This window comes from Dermochelys coriacea, chromosome 7 (genome assembly GCF_009764565.3).
Source record: "Dermochelys coriacea isolate rDerCor1 chromosome 7, rDerCor1.pri.v4, whole genome shotgun sequence".
Classification (NCBI taxonomy): Eukaryota; Metazoa; Chordata; order Testudines; family Dermochelyidae; genus Dermochelys; species Dermochelys coriacea.
In genome coordinates this window covers 95,932,077-95,952,184 of record NC_050074.1, presented here as the reverse complement: position 1 = coordinate 95,952,184, position 20,108 = coordinate 95,932,077, and the positions used below count along the sequence as shown (strand labels likewise).

The 20,108-nt window shown below is 39.8% G+C and overlaps 1 protein-coding gene across 9 annotated transcripts in view; it reads left to right on the top strand.

The window, feature by feature from the left end:
- BLNK (B cell linker) overlaps window positions 1-20,108 on the top strand; it is a 129,937-nt gene that overhangs the window by 37,873 nt on the left and 71,956 nt on the right. For all 9 annotated transcript variants that reach the window (XM_043518298.1, XM_038409620.2, XM_043518292.1 and 6 more), the window contains one exon: window positions 4,635-4,681. In XM_043518298.1, the coding sequence (XP_043374233.1) occupies window positions 4,635-4,681 (47 nt within the window). The remainder of the gene's footprint in view (window positions 1-4,634; window positions 4,682-20,108) is intronic.

Here is a 20,108-nt window from a genome sequence, read left to right as displayed (position 1 = left end):
AATACATCACTTTCTGGTCAGACACTGAGAATCTTAACAAGCAATAACGTACGTGTGCAAAGCGAAGAGTCCAGAAAATCCCCAGTATTGTCAAGTGATGACAAGGTCAGCAGTATAAATATATAATTTTGTGGTCACATACTGAGAACCTTATCAAGCAATATGAATTGTTTGCAAAGCAAACAATCCAGAGAATCCCCACTATCTCCATTCAAGCTAAAGTCTGACCCTTTACAGATTTCCAGTGATCTTCGATAGAGTTATCATATTTCAAGTTCCCAAATAAAGGACACGGCCAAGAGGAGGGTGTGGGAGAGTGGGTGCTGATGGGGACATTTTGGGGGTGCTGGAAGGGTCTGTGTGTACTGGAAAGTGTACTGGAGGTGCTGGAGGGGTGTGTGTGCTGGAAGAGGTACTTGAATGGTGCTGGAGGGGTGTGTATGTATTGGGAGTATTGGAGGGATAATTTGGGGGGTGCTGGAAGAGTGTGTACACTGGGAAAAGGTATTTGTGTATGTACTGGGAGGAGAATTTGGAGGAGTGCTGGAGGGGTGTGTGTGTATGTACTGGGAGGGTATATTTGGGGAATACTGGAGGGTGTATTTTGGGGTGCTAGTGGCTGTGTACATACAGGAAGGAGTATTTGGGGGGTTCTAGAGAGGTGTGTGTGAAGGGAGGGGTATTTGGGGGGTTCTAGAGAGGTGTGTGTGTAAAGGGAGGGGCATTTGGGGGTGCTAGAGAGGGGTGTGTCCTGGGAGAGGTATTTGGCGATAGTGCTGGAGGGGGTATTTGAGGGGTACTGGAGGGATGTTTATCTACTGGGAATGATATTTGGGGGGTACTAGAGAGGGAAGCTGCAGTGGTGTGTGTACTGGGAGAGGGTATTTGGGGGTGCTGGAAGACTGTGTGTATACTGGGAGGAGTATTTGGGGGTACTAAAGGGGGATGCTGGAGTGTTGTGTGTGTACTGGGAGGGGTATTTGGGAGTATTGGAGGGGGTACTTGGGTGGTGCTGGGTGCATGTGTGTACTGGGAGAGGATATTTAGGAGGTGCTGGAGGGGTTTTGGGTACTGGGAGGAGTATTTGGGGGTTGCTGGAGGGGGTGACTTCCAGCGACCTCCGTGACTTCAGCCAGTGGTGGCCAGGAGCTCCAGGGTCTGTTGGGGTACCCTGGAGCTCCTGGCTGCCACAGGCAGCAGGGGCCCCCCAGAGCTGCATCTGCCTAGCCACAGGAGGCGGTGTGGGGACCACACAGCTGAATTCCCCATTTTGTGATGGATATTTTTGGTAAAAGTCACGGAGTAAAAAGGTCACAGGCTTCTGTGATTTTTTCTTTATTACCCGTGACCTGTCCATGACTTTTACTAAAAATATCCATGACAACATATTAGTTTTATTCATAGCCACCCACTTTAAATCATCGTGGAAAAAATGGCTCATAACCATGAGAGGAATCAATACCAAAACAATCCCTTTTCAGGGACATCTGGGAGGCTCTTCTATCAACTCCCATTAATACCTCAGCTAGGAATTCCTGAAGACTTAGCAGAAACTCTGAACCAAATGCTTAGGGTAAAACATGCCAGATCCCTCTACAGGGAACTTTTGAATCTTCTATCAGGAGAAAAAATGTCTTGCTGCTCCAAGCGGCTAGAGGGAGCTTGTGCTCCTTAGATGGTCTTTGTTTTTCTTTTAGTCAGTTAAATGTGTTATTGTAACCTTCCCTGCTACCTCATGGGTGGAAAAGTAGAAGTCAGGGGACTGAAGAAGCAAGGAGCAGATAGGAAAGTAGTTGTCAGTTGTTAGCTAAAACAGAATTATTAAGAATTTCTCCACAGCCACTGTGGCTGGTTAATTACTTTAAGAGGGAGCTACACCAGAGGAATAAAGAAGCTGTGATACAGATAGTAAGGAAAGGGCAAAGCATTTTATGGTGACTAATTTGCTGAACATTAAAGTGGATTGTTCCGACAGTACCAAAGTTGCTAAACATAATATTGCTCTAGCTCTGGTACAAAACAAAAGTTAGTGAGGTCCTGTTGTGAACATTTAAAAACTGGACACCAATCTCATGAGTTCCAATTTATTTTAACTTCTTTTGAAGTATATTTAAAGGACAGTATAGCATGTGTATATCTTTAATGTAAGCACATACCTATTAGGTTCTCTTTCAGTTTAACACAGGAAGTCCTAGAGAACAAAGTCTCTTGTCTGCCCCATTCGTTGCTCATTATGTGTCCTGTAGCTGAACTCCCTCCAGGGAAGAAACAATTTTAATGTTTTTGTCCTTTACATATGCAACATATCCCAAGTCTTGCCAGTATGAGTCACATGCAGCACCTATTATAACCTCTAAAATGGGTAACAATAGAGGTAGTGAATAATGAAAACTTGAGAGGAGTCACCTCCCACAAACCATCATGTAATTTCCTGAATGCTGAGTTTGCATGGTATTTTTGTACTTTGTTTTAAGTCATGATTTTTCTTGCCACACAACTATGATCAGGGATACAATTTGCTGCAAAAGTGAATATGTTAAACAAGCTGAGAAGAGATGGGGCTCACCTAAAACCCTGGATTCCAATCCCCTCAAACTTTGGGAAGTTCAGATATGAACTTCACAACTCTGGGCTAGCTCTAATAAAAACTAGAACTCTGAATCCAAACATTCCCCAGTGTAGGGAAAAGGGATCCAAATATGAACCTAATATTGCTAGGAGAATGTCTATTAATTTTGTGTGTATGCACGCAGACACGCACATGAGACAGACAGCTTTAGAGCCAGAATGAGTTCTCATGTGATTACTTCATTAATCCAGTACATCAATTGTACTACCAGCTGGCATCGGTATAGACAGGGTTAGATTCCATCCTTGTGGCTTCATGCAGCCTTTTGGGGCACTAATATGATTCCAAATTAAATAATCCCTCTGGAGACTGTTGCAGTAGAAAAAAATCAGAATATTAGTTGCAATTCACAGAGTGGTTTTGCCTTAGGAATCTTAATATACATTTCATTGAACGTAAGTGAGAGGATGACCAAAACTGCTGGTAAAGAAATGAAAATAAGCTGCTAGTTTTATGGTGAAAGGGGAGTGATCATGAACTAAAGGTATTGAATAAGATGTGTGGGGTTCTGTCTCCTCAGGATTAAAATGATTTAATGATAGAAGATAATGACATTAATATAACTGGTCAGTTTTCTACAATGGGGATCTGGATGCTTGTTAGTTGCTGACTGTACTTAAACTCACAAATGTGCCATATGTCAATAAGACAGCTAGATATACTTTTAAAAGCTCCAAAGGAATTTGCTGATTTCCAGATGTGGCAAATCATCCACTAATTATTGTACACACTATGTGCAGTTCAGCAGCTGCTGTGTGTTACAGTATAATTATAGGATAAGTTTTAAATATGAAGGGTTTTCTACTGTCTGAAATAACATATTTTCCAACAAATATCAAATAACAATGAGATGCAGATACACTTGAATTTAAATATAGGCTGAAGAGAGATGCTTTGACTCAGATCTTCCATGTGCATCACTTAATGTGTTCAATTCATTTGATTGTTGTTGCTCTAGTTTCTCATTTTAATTGTATGTGTTTGGCATCAATTTGTCTGTAATGCCAAGGGACAAGTGAATGAGGAAAACAAATGGGACAGCTTGTTTTTTTAAAAGTCAGATGGGCACAGTGAGAATTGATGTAAGCAAGTCAATTGGGTTACAATGAAGTCAGTATTGCTGAAGTCACTGGAGAGCAACAGTTTACACCAAAGCCTCAACTTCAAAGACTTCACATCCATCTGTCCTGTGCTTAGGGAACCTCAAGCCACAAGCAGGAAACCAATCCACTCCGTGCAATTTGTAAATAGAAATTGGGCTACAGTTCCTTCCATAATCAGGGTCACACTGGGGGCCTGCTGCTTCTGTTGAAATCAGTGGGGGATGCACCTCCTTCCCACTCCCCAAGAGTTCAAAGGTACAGTGCAGTTGTCGTTACCACAAATGATGATTTTCACCACAACATGGCCACATCCAACATTGAACTCAGAAATATCATTAGCAACTACTTAAAGCCCAGGCTGAAAGTTTGACTTGTATTCTGCTGTTCATTTCCTGAAATTGCAGATGAAGAGTGATACAAAACCCAGTCAAGTAACAGACCAAACTCTGACATGTTTCTACCTCCCACCAATTTGTACCCCAACCTCCCTGATTTCAATGAAAGCTCCTGAAGAGAGGAGAATATAGCTGGAAAGTCTGTGATAGAACAAGACAGGAGAAATACCATGCAAGATGGTTTATCACTTTTTTTAAAATAATCCATTAGCCAGTGCTTGTTAATCTGTGACATTCCAGATTAAATTCATAACTGCATGGTATGTGTGAGCTACCTTCCAGAAATGTTACCAAATGCTAGTCATAAAAGTTAAGCTTTAACTCAGGCTAGATAGCCTTGTGACTTCATAAACTAAGGGCAAATTTTAAAAAATAATTGCTTAATTCAGAACTTCAGACAATACACTGATCTCAATCTAGATTAACCCTTTAATTTGTTTTTAAAATATATTTTCTTGATAATATTTCTTGATAAAAAATATATATTCTTTTTTTCTCTCTTTTCAGAATATATCAGACTATGAGTTGAACAAATTCAATGTAATGCACCAACCGTAAGTCTCTTGTTCCTTTCTGCTTCCCCATTAAATAACCATTGTTCCTTTGCATATTGTCACTCTTTTTGTTGGTAAATAGGTTGACACTGAGAATTGTAAGCTCCTGTCCACTGCATAGTAAAGATTGTAAGCCATTTGGGTTGAACTTTCCCAAAAGAAAGGTGATAAAATATTTGCAAGAATACTGACCCAGATCAGCTGACAAAATAATCATTTCAGTTGCAGCAGCAGTTATTCTTGTGCAACAGAATGCTATCAGGGAGAACCACAAGAGGAAGAAAAGTACAAAGTTCAACTTTAACATTCAGCTTTTCAGATACACCAAGCAGGTTTCATTTTGCACTGATTTTCAGTTGAGCTCATCTCCCAGATAGGCATCATAGTAAGTGGCCAGGTTTTCAGTGGACCTCTGAAAATAATATGATATTTTGAAAATCTTGTGAATCACTGGTTGCTGCTGCGTGTGTCCCTTATTTAAGTATATGCATAAGAGCAGAGTTCTTTTGAAAATCTGGGTTGAGATCTTCTGAAACACATGTGAACTCTGCAAGAGCAACATTGCTATGATAATCCACAATGTGCATAGACTGCATATAAAGAATCAGTTCAGTGAGGTAATGGTGATAGCATGGAAACCACATTGCCTATTGCTGTATATTATACAGAACAGAGCCCAAATAATAACTATTTACCCAAACACTTTCACTGGGTGTTTGGATTAAATCAGATCCAAATCCAAGCCATTCAAGTTTTCTTTTCAGCAATCTCTATTTTGCAGTCAATTTAAAATCTACCTTCCTTTGGTATGAGATGGCTCAGAGGATTAGTAATGAGCTTAGAGGGGCTAGGTCACACAATCATATCTAGCACAGGCTGCAAATGACTAGAAGTTATTACTATTCAACAGCCTATGTGAAACAAATGTGTGGGTGATCTCCCTACAGCTCCTAATGAGTGAATGTCATACACATATCATTTGGTACAACATTTATAGGCAACGCCCCATGGTAACATTTTATATTTAAATATCCTTTAGAATACCAGTAGTATTGTAAAATTATGAAACAAGAAATTTTGATTCTAAGGTTATGAAACGCTTACACACACAATTTGTGGCCACTTGAATCGGTCTAATATTTTTAATATTTTGGGATATTCTTTCTCTTGGATGCCTTTGGACACACAGAAATATCAGTGTGTTTTCTCTGTGAAACAATTAAAGCAGGAAGACATGGATATTAGCTGATAAAACGTACACTGTCAACTATGATGAAGCATATATTTTACCTCCTGGCTTTTTGTCCTGTGTTATATCTTTTTCCTATCTCTGATAAAACATTAATCTGCTTTAAGAACAGAGCTGTCTTCCAACGTCTCTCTCCCTGTCAATAAGAAGCTTGTTTTTCCCCATCATAACTTCATTCCTACTGATAAGACTTTGAAAACAAAGAAAGTTAATATTTCCCTGGACTTGTTTTAATAATTAACTAAATGAATAAGGAAATGTTAGGAGACTTTCATGTAAAGTAATTAAAATCTAATGAGATGTCATTTCATTAGGAAAATCAGAGAACATTAGTAATAAGTTGACTGAAGCTGCGACCTTTGTTTCTGTGATACACAAAGCACACACTCAAAAAGTTGGCCCATTTTTCTATGAAAAAGTTTCACATGCAAAAAAAAAGCAAAGAAAATGAATGGTGGAAAATATGTAAGGGCTTGCTTGTTTGTAGAGTTTTCTGGTTTTTCATACAAAATGGCTTCTTTAAAAACACATCAAATGCATGAAGAATATTTGTTTTTAAGAATGAGATATTTAAACCAAAATGTTATTTGCTTTTTTAGCAGTTTAAAATGAAAGAAAGACACCCCTTGAAATTTGCTGAGGGGTGAAGCAAAAGAGAACAAATGATTTTTTACATAGAAATTTGGCAGAAATGTGCAACTTTAATGAAGGTAACATAACAATCTAATGCTTGATGACTAATACTCCAGGCAGTGGTTGAAAGATGGGGAGAACCATGGTAGCCCCATTTCATTACTGGAATCCCAGTTTTCAGGACTCATATAGTACTGCATTCTTGAATGTCCAAGGCCTAAACTGGCTCACCTAACTCCAAAGCCCATATGAGCTTTTCTAATTAAGTTTGCAGTCACAACAGGTTCCCCACAACTGATTTATTCCTAATAGTAGAATATAGGAACACAAACTGCCATACAAGATTTGACCAGTAGTCCAGCTAGCCATATATTCTCTCTCTGGCCAATACCAGATGCCTCAGTAGAAGGTGCAAGAAACCCTGCAGCAGACAGCTATAAAATAACCTACTCATAGGGAAAGTTTCTTCTTAACTTCCATTAGTTACAGGTTGATTCATGGCCTTGGACTCCCATAGACATAGACACCCCTTCCAAACTCTTGGTCTTCACTTTGTGTATTTTTAAATCCTTTTTACTGTAGCTCTAGATGTAACTCTAGATCAGTGGTTCTCAACCAGGGGACCAGGGCCCCGGGGGGGTAGGGGGCCGAGCAGGTTTCAGGGGGTCCACCAAGCAGGACCAGTGTTAGACTTGCTGGGGTCCAGCGCAGAAAGCCGAAGTCTCACTGCCTGGGGCTGAAGCCCAGGCCCCTGAGCCCCGCCACCTGGGGCTGAAGCAGAAGCCTGAGCAACTTAGCTTCACAGGACCCCCTGTGTTGTGGGGCCCTGGGCAATTGCCCTGCTTGCTATCCCTGACTTTTATATGCAGACAACCAGTTGTTGTGGCACAGGTGGGCCATGGAGTTTTTATGGCATGTTTGGGGGGGCCTCAGAAAGAAAAAGGTATTAGAACCCCTGCTCTAGATAACCATAAAACTGTAAAGATGCCGAGGCTAGAAAACTAAGACCAGTCTGAGGGCTAAAACTTGCAGTCATTCTATGTTATACTGTGTGATCCTGCAAGAACTCACAAATTAACCAAGGGCAGGCTGCATCAGTGTATAGGTGGGAGTCCAAGTAATCTGCTGGGTGCTGCAGTAAGTGGTGGTGATGATGATTCAGTAGAAGACTTTCCTTCCCTCCCAGTTAGTACTGAACATACACCCCAATAGGAAAAGTTAAAGCAAAAAATTACAAACTTTATGCTGTGGGAAGGATTGGTTGTAGCCCTTCTGCTTCTAGCAGACACTCTGAAACAGACCTTGTCTACATTAGACTTCTCTGGGAAAGTGTATTCCACTAGTAGAGCTCTACTAGCATTGACAACATTGGCAGTGCTGGTGTAGAGCTGCATTCCCCAGGACTTACAATCATGTCATCTAGACCTAAGCACAGTTAGTGGACACAGTACTAAAATCACCAATTACCTGTCTACACTAGCACTCTGACCCGTGGTTATGCAATAATGAAAAATATCCCCAATGACACAGAGGCTCCTTGGCAAAGGCTCCCTTGTTCTTTGCAAAAAACTCTCACCTCAGTCCCAACAAACGCTGCGCCAAACATGTCTTACAGGATATTTATCCATAAAGAATAACATGCAGGGTATCAACAGAAAGCTTGTAACTTGTTAAGATTCATAATCATTGAGAGAAATATGTATGGGTAATACTAAGAAATAATGTATTTATATTGAAAGTAAGCTTTATCTGGACTTGGAGTAAAAAGTTAGTCACCACGGGACAATACATAAGTGGATAATTGTCCATTTAGGCGAGGGGAATTGTCACCTCACCCTGGTGAGTCCTGGTGAGTGACATTGCAGGCTCAATTGTATAGCCTTGTTCCATCCCAAGACTTTCAATGGAAAACCATCAGAGACAATTTCCAACAACTGAAACCACTTGGAGTTAAAAAAGGAACATTACATCAGACGGGATCACCCTGCCTATGAATAAAGACAAAAGACTGTTTCAGTACAACATGGAGTGGGGAAAGGCAGAACTCTGGATCCTTGTACTAAGCAGACATCTTAGGGAGCAGGGATGTTCTCATGAAAAATGGGATCCTGGTTCCTGTGAAGCCAGCCAACTCTACAACAGACTGAACTTCGGAAGAAACCCTTTATTAGATAGGAAAGGTAACTATTGCTGAGTGTAGATCCAGGTTCACATTTTATGATTTTGTTTTCTATTCCATCTCCTTCTTGTGTTTCTAGTAGAATTTCTATTCTTTCTTTAGGAAACCTTTTGCTTCATTACAAGTACACAGTTATACAGTATCAGGGAGTTTAAGGTAAAACTGGTAAAATGGGATACAACTGCTCCTTTGTGTGGGGAAGAGGATTTGATATTTCTGTGAGTAGCCAGTGTCAAGGATTCAAGAACCAGAGTGTTCTTCTTGGTAACCTGCAAGACAAAGACAGTGCTCGAGTTGCTGAAAGGCTGGTGATGTTAGGGACCTAACGCCCAGGCAGGCAGACACAGGGAAGACTCCCTCACTCCAGAACCAGAAGGTAACAAGGTGACTCTCAGTGCTGAGTGCCCTGAGAACCGTCACATCCCACTCCCCCACAAAAAAAAAAGTCTAATGGAGATGCAGCCTTTGAGCACTGCAGAGGCAGTCCTAGGGGACATATACTCATCCCCTGGGTTAGGGCTGCTGAGGTAGCACCTTGATTTGCTCTCCAGTTATGCATTCCAGTCAGCCTTGGCTACAGGTTTAAATTCTCTGGAAGGAGTTCTGCAGAGTCCACTCTTCTGGGAGTCTGGTGAAATATGTTTTCAGACAGTGGGACATTTCTATTTTTCACTCTGCAAATCAGTCTATAGGTCAGACACTGTCACTCCGATACCCTGGAGTCCTCCTGAAATTCTCAGGTATTTGACAACACTCTGAAGAGCTAGTGGAGGTGGTATACCCAGCTGTTGTGGTCAGAAGCAGCTTTATTCAGGGCTGAAATTCATTGCAGAAAAAAAAAAGTTATCCAGAATAGTACATTACTTTCAAGAATGTTGTCTAAGACACATCAGTTTCCACTCTTGGAGAAACTCATCAAAAAGCCTTGCACACAAGTACCAGTGTTCTGAAATAGCCTTTCCAAAGATGCTCACTTGTGTCTTTAGTGGAAAGCGTAAGGCCGAGTGTGAAATTTGCAACTGAGTATGCTGCAAAACTGACATATAAGTCTTAGATATAATTGAGTGGTACATATCCATAATTTAGAAATAAATATATATAGAGACACAAAATTATAGCTTAGTCTCTTAGGTGTATAATTCAAGATTTCTAAAGTTAGGTGTTTACACAGACAGGATTTCAGAATACTCTGTTCACTCATGTTAGGGACAATTAAATTAAAAGGCCTTCCTCAAAATGATTAGAGATAAGTCCCAAACCAGAGCATGAAATGACATGAACTCCCCAGCCCCAAACACTAGGGTGGGGTTTTCAAAACTGGGACATATGTTTAGGGAACATCTCTCTGTAATAGGCAAAACAGACACCACCACTCCCTGTCCCTGAATTTGCACATGCCGCATTGTTACATAAGTAACAGACTCCAAATCTGATTTGAACCGTCAGTGGCTTGGGCCTATCTTATTTATATATGGTAGCACTGAAAATACCTAAGATGCTGTGCAGTAGTTGAACCGTGATGACCAGCCTTTAATTACAGGCCTTTTATAATCATCATGTGGGCAGCAACTGGATTCCTTGCTTTGAAATCTACCACTTTTCACTGTGGTTCTATATAGCAGTTGTCAGTTTACACTCTAACCAGGAATATTATGGTATTCATGAAGCACAGATTCAATAGTTGAGACTGATCTCTGGATCCTTTTCTAACATCTTTTTCAGTTTTTTTGTGGGGGAAAATTGGGCTGAAATTTTCCATAGTTGGTCTCAAAGAAAAGGAGGCTCCCTACACTCTGGGAACTTAGAGCAAAATTGATTGAGGTATTAGAGAGAGTTATATCTGCATTAACAAAAAGATATTTTCCCCATATATTCCAGCTGAAATGTTTGCACTTGTATAACTCAAACTGTTAGTGACAGAACCTTTAGATTTGGCTGCTTCTCTCCCCTCCTTCACCACTTTTAATTCCTCTTCAGGAAAGGCAAAACAATCCAAAAATGTATTTTCAGCATTTTTAAAGCTATGAACATTATCGTGTCCATGGAGCTTAGTTCATGGTTGCTCCAGCTCCTTTATGCTGGGAAAAGGGCTGGAGTGGTGTCAAGGGGCTCTAAAAGCCTCTTTCTGGCCAGGGCAGGATTCTCATTGCACAGGCACTGCAGACACCAGCCCCAAGGCTGCCTTCCCAGGACCACCTCACGAGGCTGGAAACAGTCAAAGAAAGGTTTCAGAGTAGCAGCCGTGTTAGTCTGTATTTGCAAAAAGAAAAGGAGTACTTGTGGCACTTTAGAGATTAACAAATTTATTTGAGCATAAGCTTTTGTGAGCTACAACTCACTTCATCGGATGCATGCAGTGGTTACAGTTTTATTATTTTCTGTTTATTTCAAGCAAGGGAACTAGAAGAAAGGAAAGCGTAACAATGAGTAAGAAGCAGAAAAGGCAGGAGGAGCAAAGAAGCAGATACTGAGCTCACCAAGAAGCAGTTAGAAGAGCTGTGTGCACTGTGAGATCCGTCAGCAGCTGATTAGAAGTCCAAGCTAGTGACCATGTTGCATTCATATGACTTGAGGTAGGATGAGGCCCCTGCTCCATACGGGGCCAGAGCGGGTCCCTTTTTCTCCCACAGGGTTGCCTGGCATATAGACATTCAGGGTGTGACCTGCATGCTGGTAGGTGGGGGGCTACAACAACAAAGCATTCTAAGGCACCTACGGTTACAGGGCAAGTGGTGACACAACCCCTCAGTGGTCTGGCCTGGATTTGCACCCCTGAACCACAACACCCTGTGACACTGTGCTTTTATAATTTACTGTGCCTAGAATAATTTAAAATGTTGAACATTTGCAGTCACGGATCCATTTGTTTTTGTAGGTTGTTTTTGTCTTCTTTTAAAAAAAACACAAAAATTTAATTCAAACACATTAATGAAACACTAATGTTGGGGAATCTAGAATGGAAAAGTCAGAAATATAAAACATTCTGTTTCTAGCAGAGTGTTACTTCTGCCAATTTGTACATAGATAGCATTTTCTAATCCTGGTTTCTTTACATATGTGGGTTAGTCATAGTTATTAAATGTATATCAAAGTACACTGCATGTGCAACATGATTCAATTAAGGCTGCACTAGGAAACTTGCCTTTTAGGATTCTTGATTGTTAGCTTGATTGCTGTAGCCTAATTTTATCTTAATGTTAGTGTTAAGGATTGGTACTGCACTACTGAAATCAACAGAATTTTTAACATAGACTTCCGTGGGCACAGGGACTCAAGCCCTTAACAAATAATGTAGGTTGAAAAATTGTTTTAAATGTCTGAACTTCTGATTACTGCCTCTTTAAGGGAGAAGCTACAGTCTTGAAAGCTTGTGACTTTCTTCATTTGCACTTTCACCTTCAATGGAGCTGAAAAACATATTGTAGGTGGTGCTTTCTAGCCTGGTAATTAGAAACTAGGCAAAGTTTGCCCTTCTTATTAGTGTGTATGTTGTTATGGATAAGAACGGCCATACTGGGTCAGACCAAAGGTGTGTCTAGCCCAGTATCCTGTCTTCCGACAGTGACAAAAGCCAAGTGCCCCAGAGGGAATGAACAGAACAGGTAATCATCAAGTGATCCATCCCCTGTTGCCCATTCCCAGCTTCTGGAAAACAAAATATTAAATTACCTTCTTGTCTTCTGATACCCAGTACTGACTCAGGCATGCAGCTTTAAATATTCAGAGATTTTGTTCTCTTGATTTTCTTAGTTTCCTGGTGCGCTTTATATGATCCCTTTTAAATCTTTATATCTAGGCTGAAAATGGACACTACCATGATGAATTGTATTGAAGGTTTAGATTTTTCTCTCTTAAACACAATATCCTCCCAAATGGTAAAAATGACACCTAAACATGGACTGAAAAAGGCTTCTATCCCCCACTTCGTTAGTAGCACGTAAATATTTCACAGGGCACCTTCTCAGCTGCTGGGTTGAAATGTGCAGCAGTACAAATACTCCACAGAAAAGGCTTTAATCACATTAAACTTGAAAAAAACACTTTTAAAGTATTTATTCATTCATTTTTGGCAAGGGAGAGCAGAATTTAAGTATTTGACAGAAGAGTCTCACCCACCAATCACAGGGCAGAATATTCGTAAGAGCAGTCATTACCTGTTTATAAGAAATAACTCAGAATAGTTTCCTGTTCCTTTAAAAAAATAACTTTAACTTCTCAGGCCTTTCTTGAAGTAGTATTGAACAGTATCCTTAGCCTTTCAAAAAGTCTGACAAACTCTCACAAATATGCTCTAAGATGGCTACATATTAATATAAACTACAAATGTGGAGACACACTAAATAAATTGGACATGAAACAACTGTGGAAACAAGCATGTATTTGCCTTTCTTTCTCAACAAAAATAAAGATGTAGCCTATAATTATTACAGTTGGAAGTTGTGCAGAGAAAAAACAGCTAACAATGGATACTAATTGTTGGGGGTCACCAGAGGAGGCTATTGCACATAATTGTACAAGCTTTGTTTGTAAATGACTTAGCAGTTAGATTTTTAAGAAATATGAATTGTGAGGTGTCAGGCAGTTCTATTTCTAAAAGCTGAGAAGACATGTAAAGTTTGTATTTTCTGTCCAAGTCTCTGTGACTGAATCCTTAGTTATAGAGCTACTACTTTTCACATTACCAATGCAAGCAAACAAAAATATTACAGCCAGTTATGAGATTCAGTGATTTGCAGATTCAGTGGCTGCAGGGGCTTAAAGTGGAAATGCATTATTATATGGGTAGTATTTTTGTTGTGTGGCTTCTAATTGTTCAGTTGAGCACACCCTTACCTCTTGGCCAGAAGGGCAGGACTTCAAGTACCATACAAGGACCTTGCTGCATGCATAGTATTGTGTCAGGATTACCACCATTGCAGTACTAGTGAATGCTGTACTAGTTGAGATATATTTGACATAGTCAACTTTTCCAGTGGGGGCAAAGGAGGGGAAAAAATGGTATGAAATCAAGTTGAATTTTCTCAATTTGATGAGAAATTCTGTGAAAAATGTCCAATGAGACAAAAATTGTTCAATTGCTTTCCAAATTTTTCTCTTAAACCAACTGTCATTTTTCAGACAATTAAATTAAACTATAGGGGAATCCTGACGGAAATCTCTTGACTTAATTGGAGCTACTAGAGAGAATTGAGGGGATATCAGAGGACTTAAACAGAAAAGTCTTGTGTGTGCGTGCTTGTTTGCATGCTCTCTCTCTCAGCCTGTAGCTGCACGGCCTCCTGAGTCAAAAGAGTCTAGAAGAGATCTCAAAGAAATGAACTCTCAGTATCTTTTACCTCTGCAGGGCTGCCCAGGATCTAGCATTTCATATGACATTTGGCAGCTGTGTCATACAGCCCTGCAGTCCAACACCTCATCCAGCTTGGCTGCAATTCTTCCTCCTAGCCACCCACAGGGGACTACTGCGGTAATAGGTATGAGGCTACCTGATCAACTCTCCTCACTAGCACAACTCCCCCTGCCAAGTCTGCCAAGGAAGCAGCAGCAGATGAAAACAGGGTTGAGAGTGGGAGGAGGTACCAGTGGAAACTGGCAGTGGTCAATCTAGAAGGTGAAATTGTGCACGCTGTTCTATCCAACCCTAATATGCAGGAGGAGGGACCTTCCTTTATTTTAATGAGGATTGTCTCCATCTGTTAATAATAATAATTTGTGCTTAGATGGTATTTTCTAGCCAAGAATTTTGAAGCTTTTTGCAAACATTAGTGAATACTGCCTTACAAATACCCCTATGAGATGGTTGAACATTACTACCCCCATTTCATAGCTTGGAGAAACTGAAGCTCAAGAGATGAAGGCCAAATTTGCCCAAATTGAGATGCTTTGGGCCTGATTTTAGAGGCCCACATTTCTCATTCATTTCATTTGTACTTACAGATGCTCATCACCTCTGAAAATCAGGCCCAAGATGACTCAAACTGGGCTCTCAAAAATTGAGACAAACAAAATTAGAGACCGTTTTTGAAAGCGTAGGCCCATATGACTTGCTCGTGTTCACACAGTAAGTCTGCAGCAGAGCCAGAAATAGTACCTAAATTTCCTGACTCACAGACCAGTAGCTTCCTGTGCCTCCACAGGATCTTTCCCCACCCCATCAATTGATTTGCTTTGCTTTGCGCTCCTCTGTTGTAAGAGGGCATTTAGACAACAGAAAACAAGATGTTGTAGTTTCAATGGTCTTTCTTCCCTTTTAAAAAGTTATATTTGGTAAACAAGAAAGCGCTGCACCTGGCGCTCGCAATTGAGAAGAAAATAACTTCTGGTTCACTGGAGCATTGAAGTGTGAAGAATTGTTAATTTATACTCTCATTTGAGCTGATTTCCACATGTGCAGCGGCTCAAGCACACACGGCACAGGAAACAGAACAGATGGCTTAGCTCATTTCACTCCAAGCCTGAGAACTTGAGTCTTCCCATTTAAAAAAAAAAACACATTATTTATTTACAATATGTTATCACCACATACTTATCTACTGTGCAGGAGAGTATTCCATCTTTCTCTTCTTAGGCTGACCACTAGGATAAACAGTAAAAATAGCAAAGAGAACGAGGAGTACTTGTTAGTCTCTAAGTGCCACAAGTACTCCTCATCCTTTTTGCTGATACAGACTAACAGGGCTACCACTCTGAAACCAGTAAAAATAGCAACCCTCTTTTGCTTTTGAGTAACAGTACAATAGTTAATGTACAATATTAGATGTTTGTGTTGTGGTGGGGGGATTTCTGTATTAACCTCTTCATTTCTGACTTTTTAAGCTCAGGAATGAGAGGAGGAGGTCGACGACGACGCCTGGACATAAATAACGCTGGGTGATGAAGTATCTGTGTGGGGAGTGAGAAATATCGAGGGTATGAAAGGAATGGAGTAGTTGTGGGTGAAGCTGGAGGGATGAGCAGTGCATGGGAGGTGCTGTAAGTGAGGCATGCTTCTAGAAGAGAAGCAGCAAAGTGACTGGGGAAGGACCTAGTAGCAGCTGCCGACAGACAGCAGCTCCGTGTAGCATTCAGTCACCTGGGGGAATAACAGCAGAATGAGCTCAGGACAGCTGACCCTGCACATACTGCAGGAAAGTCAGGGAGCTGCTGTGCAGCCATCTGATATGGCCACTTGCTCTTGACATACCATTTTAATGGCACATTAGAATTAGAGAGTTAAAACTGAAGAGACCAAACATCCACAAGTCAGCAACCCATAAAATCATTAAACATACCATATATTATATATATAAAGAGAGAGAGTTTTACGCCAGCTAGGGGTAGAATTCACATCACCCCATGCAAATGAGCACCACTCTAATAGCACTGTCCCAGTAAGCAGCACCACAGCACCAATTCATAATTCTTCCTTTCCAGGACCAACTCAAATGTGAAGAGACAAGAAATCACAAGGATACCAGCACTTGTGTTGGTATCATGGTACCTGTACATGGGGGGTGTTATACATTTGATGCAGAGTCCTATCTCTGGTTTCAGAGTAGCAGCCATGTTAGTCTGTATTCACAAAAAGAAAAGGAGGACTTGTGGCACCTTAGAGACTCACTTCATCGGATGCATTTGAGCTGTAGCTCACGAAAGCTTATGCTCAAATAAATTTGTTAGTCTCTAAGGTGCCACAAGTACTCCAGTCCTATCTCTGGGGGTTCTGTGGGGAAAAATACTATGTGATCATGTAAATACAGACTGTATCATAATGCATAAGCATAAGGCAGCTGGATTAAGGTTGCACAGACATTTCCTAGCTTTTGAGCGTCTGACTTTGCAACCTTAACATTCTTTTTATGGTTTTTTTTAATATAAAAGATTCTTATATGTTGAGAACTCTTGAAATGTTACAATATTGTAATGCCAGAATGTGATCCTATTTTTATTTTAAATCATTTTTTAAAAATAAATTTTGTGCTTAGGATAAGTGTTGGTTTTAAATTTCTGACTATTTTAATAGACTAGATATGGCTAAGGCAGCAGCAGTACAAACTTCCACACAGTATGGTACAACTTGGACCTGGTGAACTCAACTGTCAGAGTGAAAAGGCATTTCATTCTCTCTGCCAGTTGAATCCTTGGTCTTTGTTGAAGCTATCATTAGAAATGCAAATTGAACAGCTTTGCTTGAAGCTAGTTTGAAAAAATTGAAACTTTTAGTTCCAAACCCCCCAAGTCTGATCTCTTCAGCCCTACTAACTTTTTTCTGTTTCCATTAGTAAGAAATTCTGGGGGTAAGATTTAATGTATTTTTACAGGCCCCCCTGACATTCTTACTGTTTTGTATTCTCCCTGTTCTTTTATTTTTGCCAAGCCCTTGTCAGTCTTCTATATCAGTTTCCTATATTATTCTCAGTGGAATTTTAACTCTTAGTTTTTCCTTTATGTTTCTAGTGTCTCATTTCTTCAAGGCAGCTGTTACCACAGCCTCTATCATTTCTCCTATTTAGTTCCTTAAAGTCCACTTTCATAGCTTTTTATTATTTCTGTAAGTTGACTCAGAACACTGGAAATGATCTAAAAATATCTTCTCACATTAATATTTCAATGTAACTTTGATATCAATCAATCATTAGCTAGTTTCCAGATATGTCAGATATAATTAGCCAAATTTATCAATTATTCTCATCCATCCCTGACCCATCTGATTTCAACAGTAATATCTGGGGAAATATTAGGATCTCTGGCATACCTATAAACTTGCTTTAGTGAATAGATAATGCTCTTCAGGACCATGGAACTAACAGGATTATTTGTATTTCCTGAAATAGCCACATTAATGATTACATAAGTTGCTTTTAAAATATTTATTCATTGAATATCGCCTCCTTTTCTGGTTACATGTTGCCCACAAATAGATTGCAATTTTCTCAAATGCATTCACTACTTGAAATTAGTTTCTGAATAACTTCTGCAACTAAATATAGCTCTATATTTATTTATTTTCTCAATTTAGAACTATAAAAAAAGCACAAAACACATAAGCTCTGAGTGCCCTTGCCAATTATTTTAAAATTACAGATCAAATTGAAATTTCAATCTGCTCCCCCATTCTACTAAACGGGAGATCTAAGTTCATACAATAATGCACCAATACATTAGCCAGTGCTTCACTCTCTCCTAATTCTCCTAAGGGGTCAGGTGAAATAATTGGCCCTACACCATGCCCTGAACATCAACAAATCCAGCCTGTTTCAGACCAGGGGCAAGAGAGCATTCCAGAGCTCCAGGACCCTTACTGAGAATGTCCTGTCGGCAACTGCAAGTCTATTATATCCAGGCCAGGAGATGTAACATCAGTGCCTCAGCTAATCACAAGTGTGGCAATGAATAGTAGGAAACAGAAGGTCTTTCAGGTAGGCTGGTTCAAGGCCATTTAGACCTCTGCAGGTCAAAATCAACACCTCAAAAATCTATCCAGACTCTACTAGATATCCTGCAGCACAGCTGTCATGTGTTTCATACTGAACCCCTACTTACGAAGCAGGTAATCCCATCTGTGAACAGATTTATGATGTTGCCCTTCATGAGCAATTCTGAAGAGCATTTGGACATATAGATCATAAGATATAATTCTGTTCCTTAGCTGGACAGGCATCTGTCTTAGAATCAGTTATGAATTTGACACAGTCAGTGCCACCAGAACATTCAACAATATTCATTTGCAATTCAAGGAACTTCCCCGCCAGCAAACTAATCTACATAAATATTTTCAGAAAATGAACACTCCCCCTCACTGAGCTGGTATGCCATGCCCTGCTGGACACTTTGAAGTGATTTCATTTTCACTTCAGACAAAGATTCATGGAAAAGATTTGGTAGTATGGGCCTGTATTTAGGACAAAGAGTTTCTGTAGACCAACATTTCATGAGAAGCTTATAATGTGAGTTTCTTTTAAAGCATAAAAAGGGAAATATACCTGTGAATTCAGTACTGAAAGTTAACTGGCAGACTAAGTGTGAGGCTAAAGCTGGACGGAAATGTTTTGGAGCCCACAGCCCCTGGGGAAAAAGCACTTTAAAAACTAAGTTTCGTATAGTGTGTTCTCGAAAACTACTCCCATGCTTGTTTTATTACTTGTTAAATAATATGAACATTTTAGAACTCACATATGTAATACCAGAAATACCCAAATGTTCTACAGTTAATATTAGTAGTACAATAGTTACTGGAATCTCGTTTTCAGTATACAACTTCTGCGTGGCAACAGAGCCCAGTCTATTGTTAATATTGTGTCAGTAAGAAATAGGGTAGCTTAAAAATTATTACATCCTAAAATTCCTGTCAGATCCCCACAACATGAAATAATAGGAGGAACCTTTAATTGCCAGTGTCCATGCTGTAGCGTTCTGTGAATAAATCAGTTTCCCAAATACCACCAGGACAGCCATTTTAGAAATATATAGACAAATAGTAATCACTAGGGCTGTCAATCCAGAAACTCTCCTTAGCTCTACTATTTACTTAGATTCTAAACTCTTTGGTCCATTGTTTTTCATGGTGCATAGGATAATGAAGTCCAGGTCCAGTGGGGCTCCTAGATGCTATGGCAATATAATTGAAATATTCAGTCAATAAATAATAACATTTACTCTCAAATTTTTCAGTTTAAAAATATTTGGGAACCTGTCAAATCTGGATAGTGTTCCTTAAAAATGTAGACTTTCATAAACTTCTTCTTCCTCAACCCCACCCCTACCCACACTTGGCTGCCTTTTCATTTTAAATCAACAGGGGAGGGGAGAAACAAACTGCTATTTTAAAAAAGAGTCTTTACTATTAAATGTAAATTTGTTCTTTTCCTACTGTACTCCCCCTAGAGTATAAAGTTACAAGCTTTTATGTCCTCAAACATACCAAATAACAGTTTCAAATGCTGTACCTCAACAATAAATGCTGCACAGGAGGGAACATAAACAATAATAAGCAACTCTAATATAGAGATGTACTCCTATTAAATAACTATGGTTTTGTAGTTTTAACTCAAAGTTACCAATTGAGTAAACATACATAATATCTGCAAAATTCACAAAATCTGCAATCTTAGGTAACAGACAAATATCATGGCTGTAGTTATAATTCTGAGCTGTGGTTCTCCAGAGATGAGTGTCTTATGGTAAGCTAATTATTTTGCATCTTATCTAAGTCATAACCAAGTTGATGATCTTCACTTATATAATTACCTATAGTTTTTACTTTGGTGCTCTAACACTTGATGTGACTTTTCTTTTCCTAGAACCTCTCCTCTCCTAACAAACCCACCTGGCTATTTCACAGCCATCACCCTTTCCACCAAAGAACACTTTTTGGCTCTTTCCTTGCC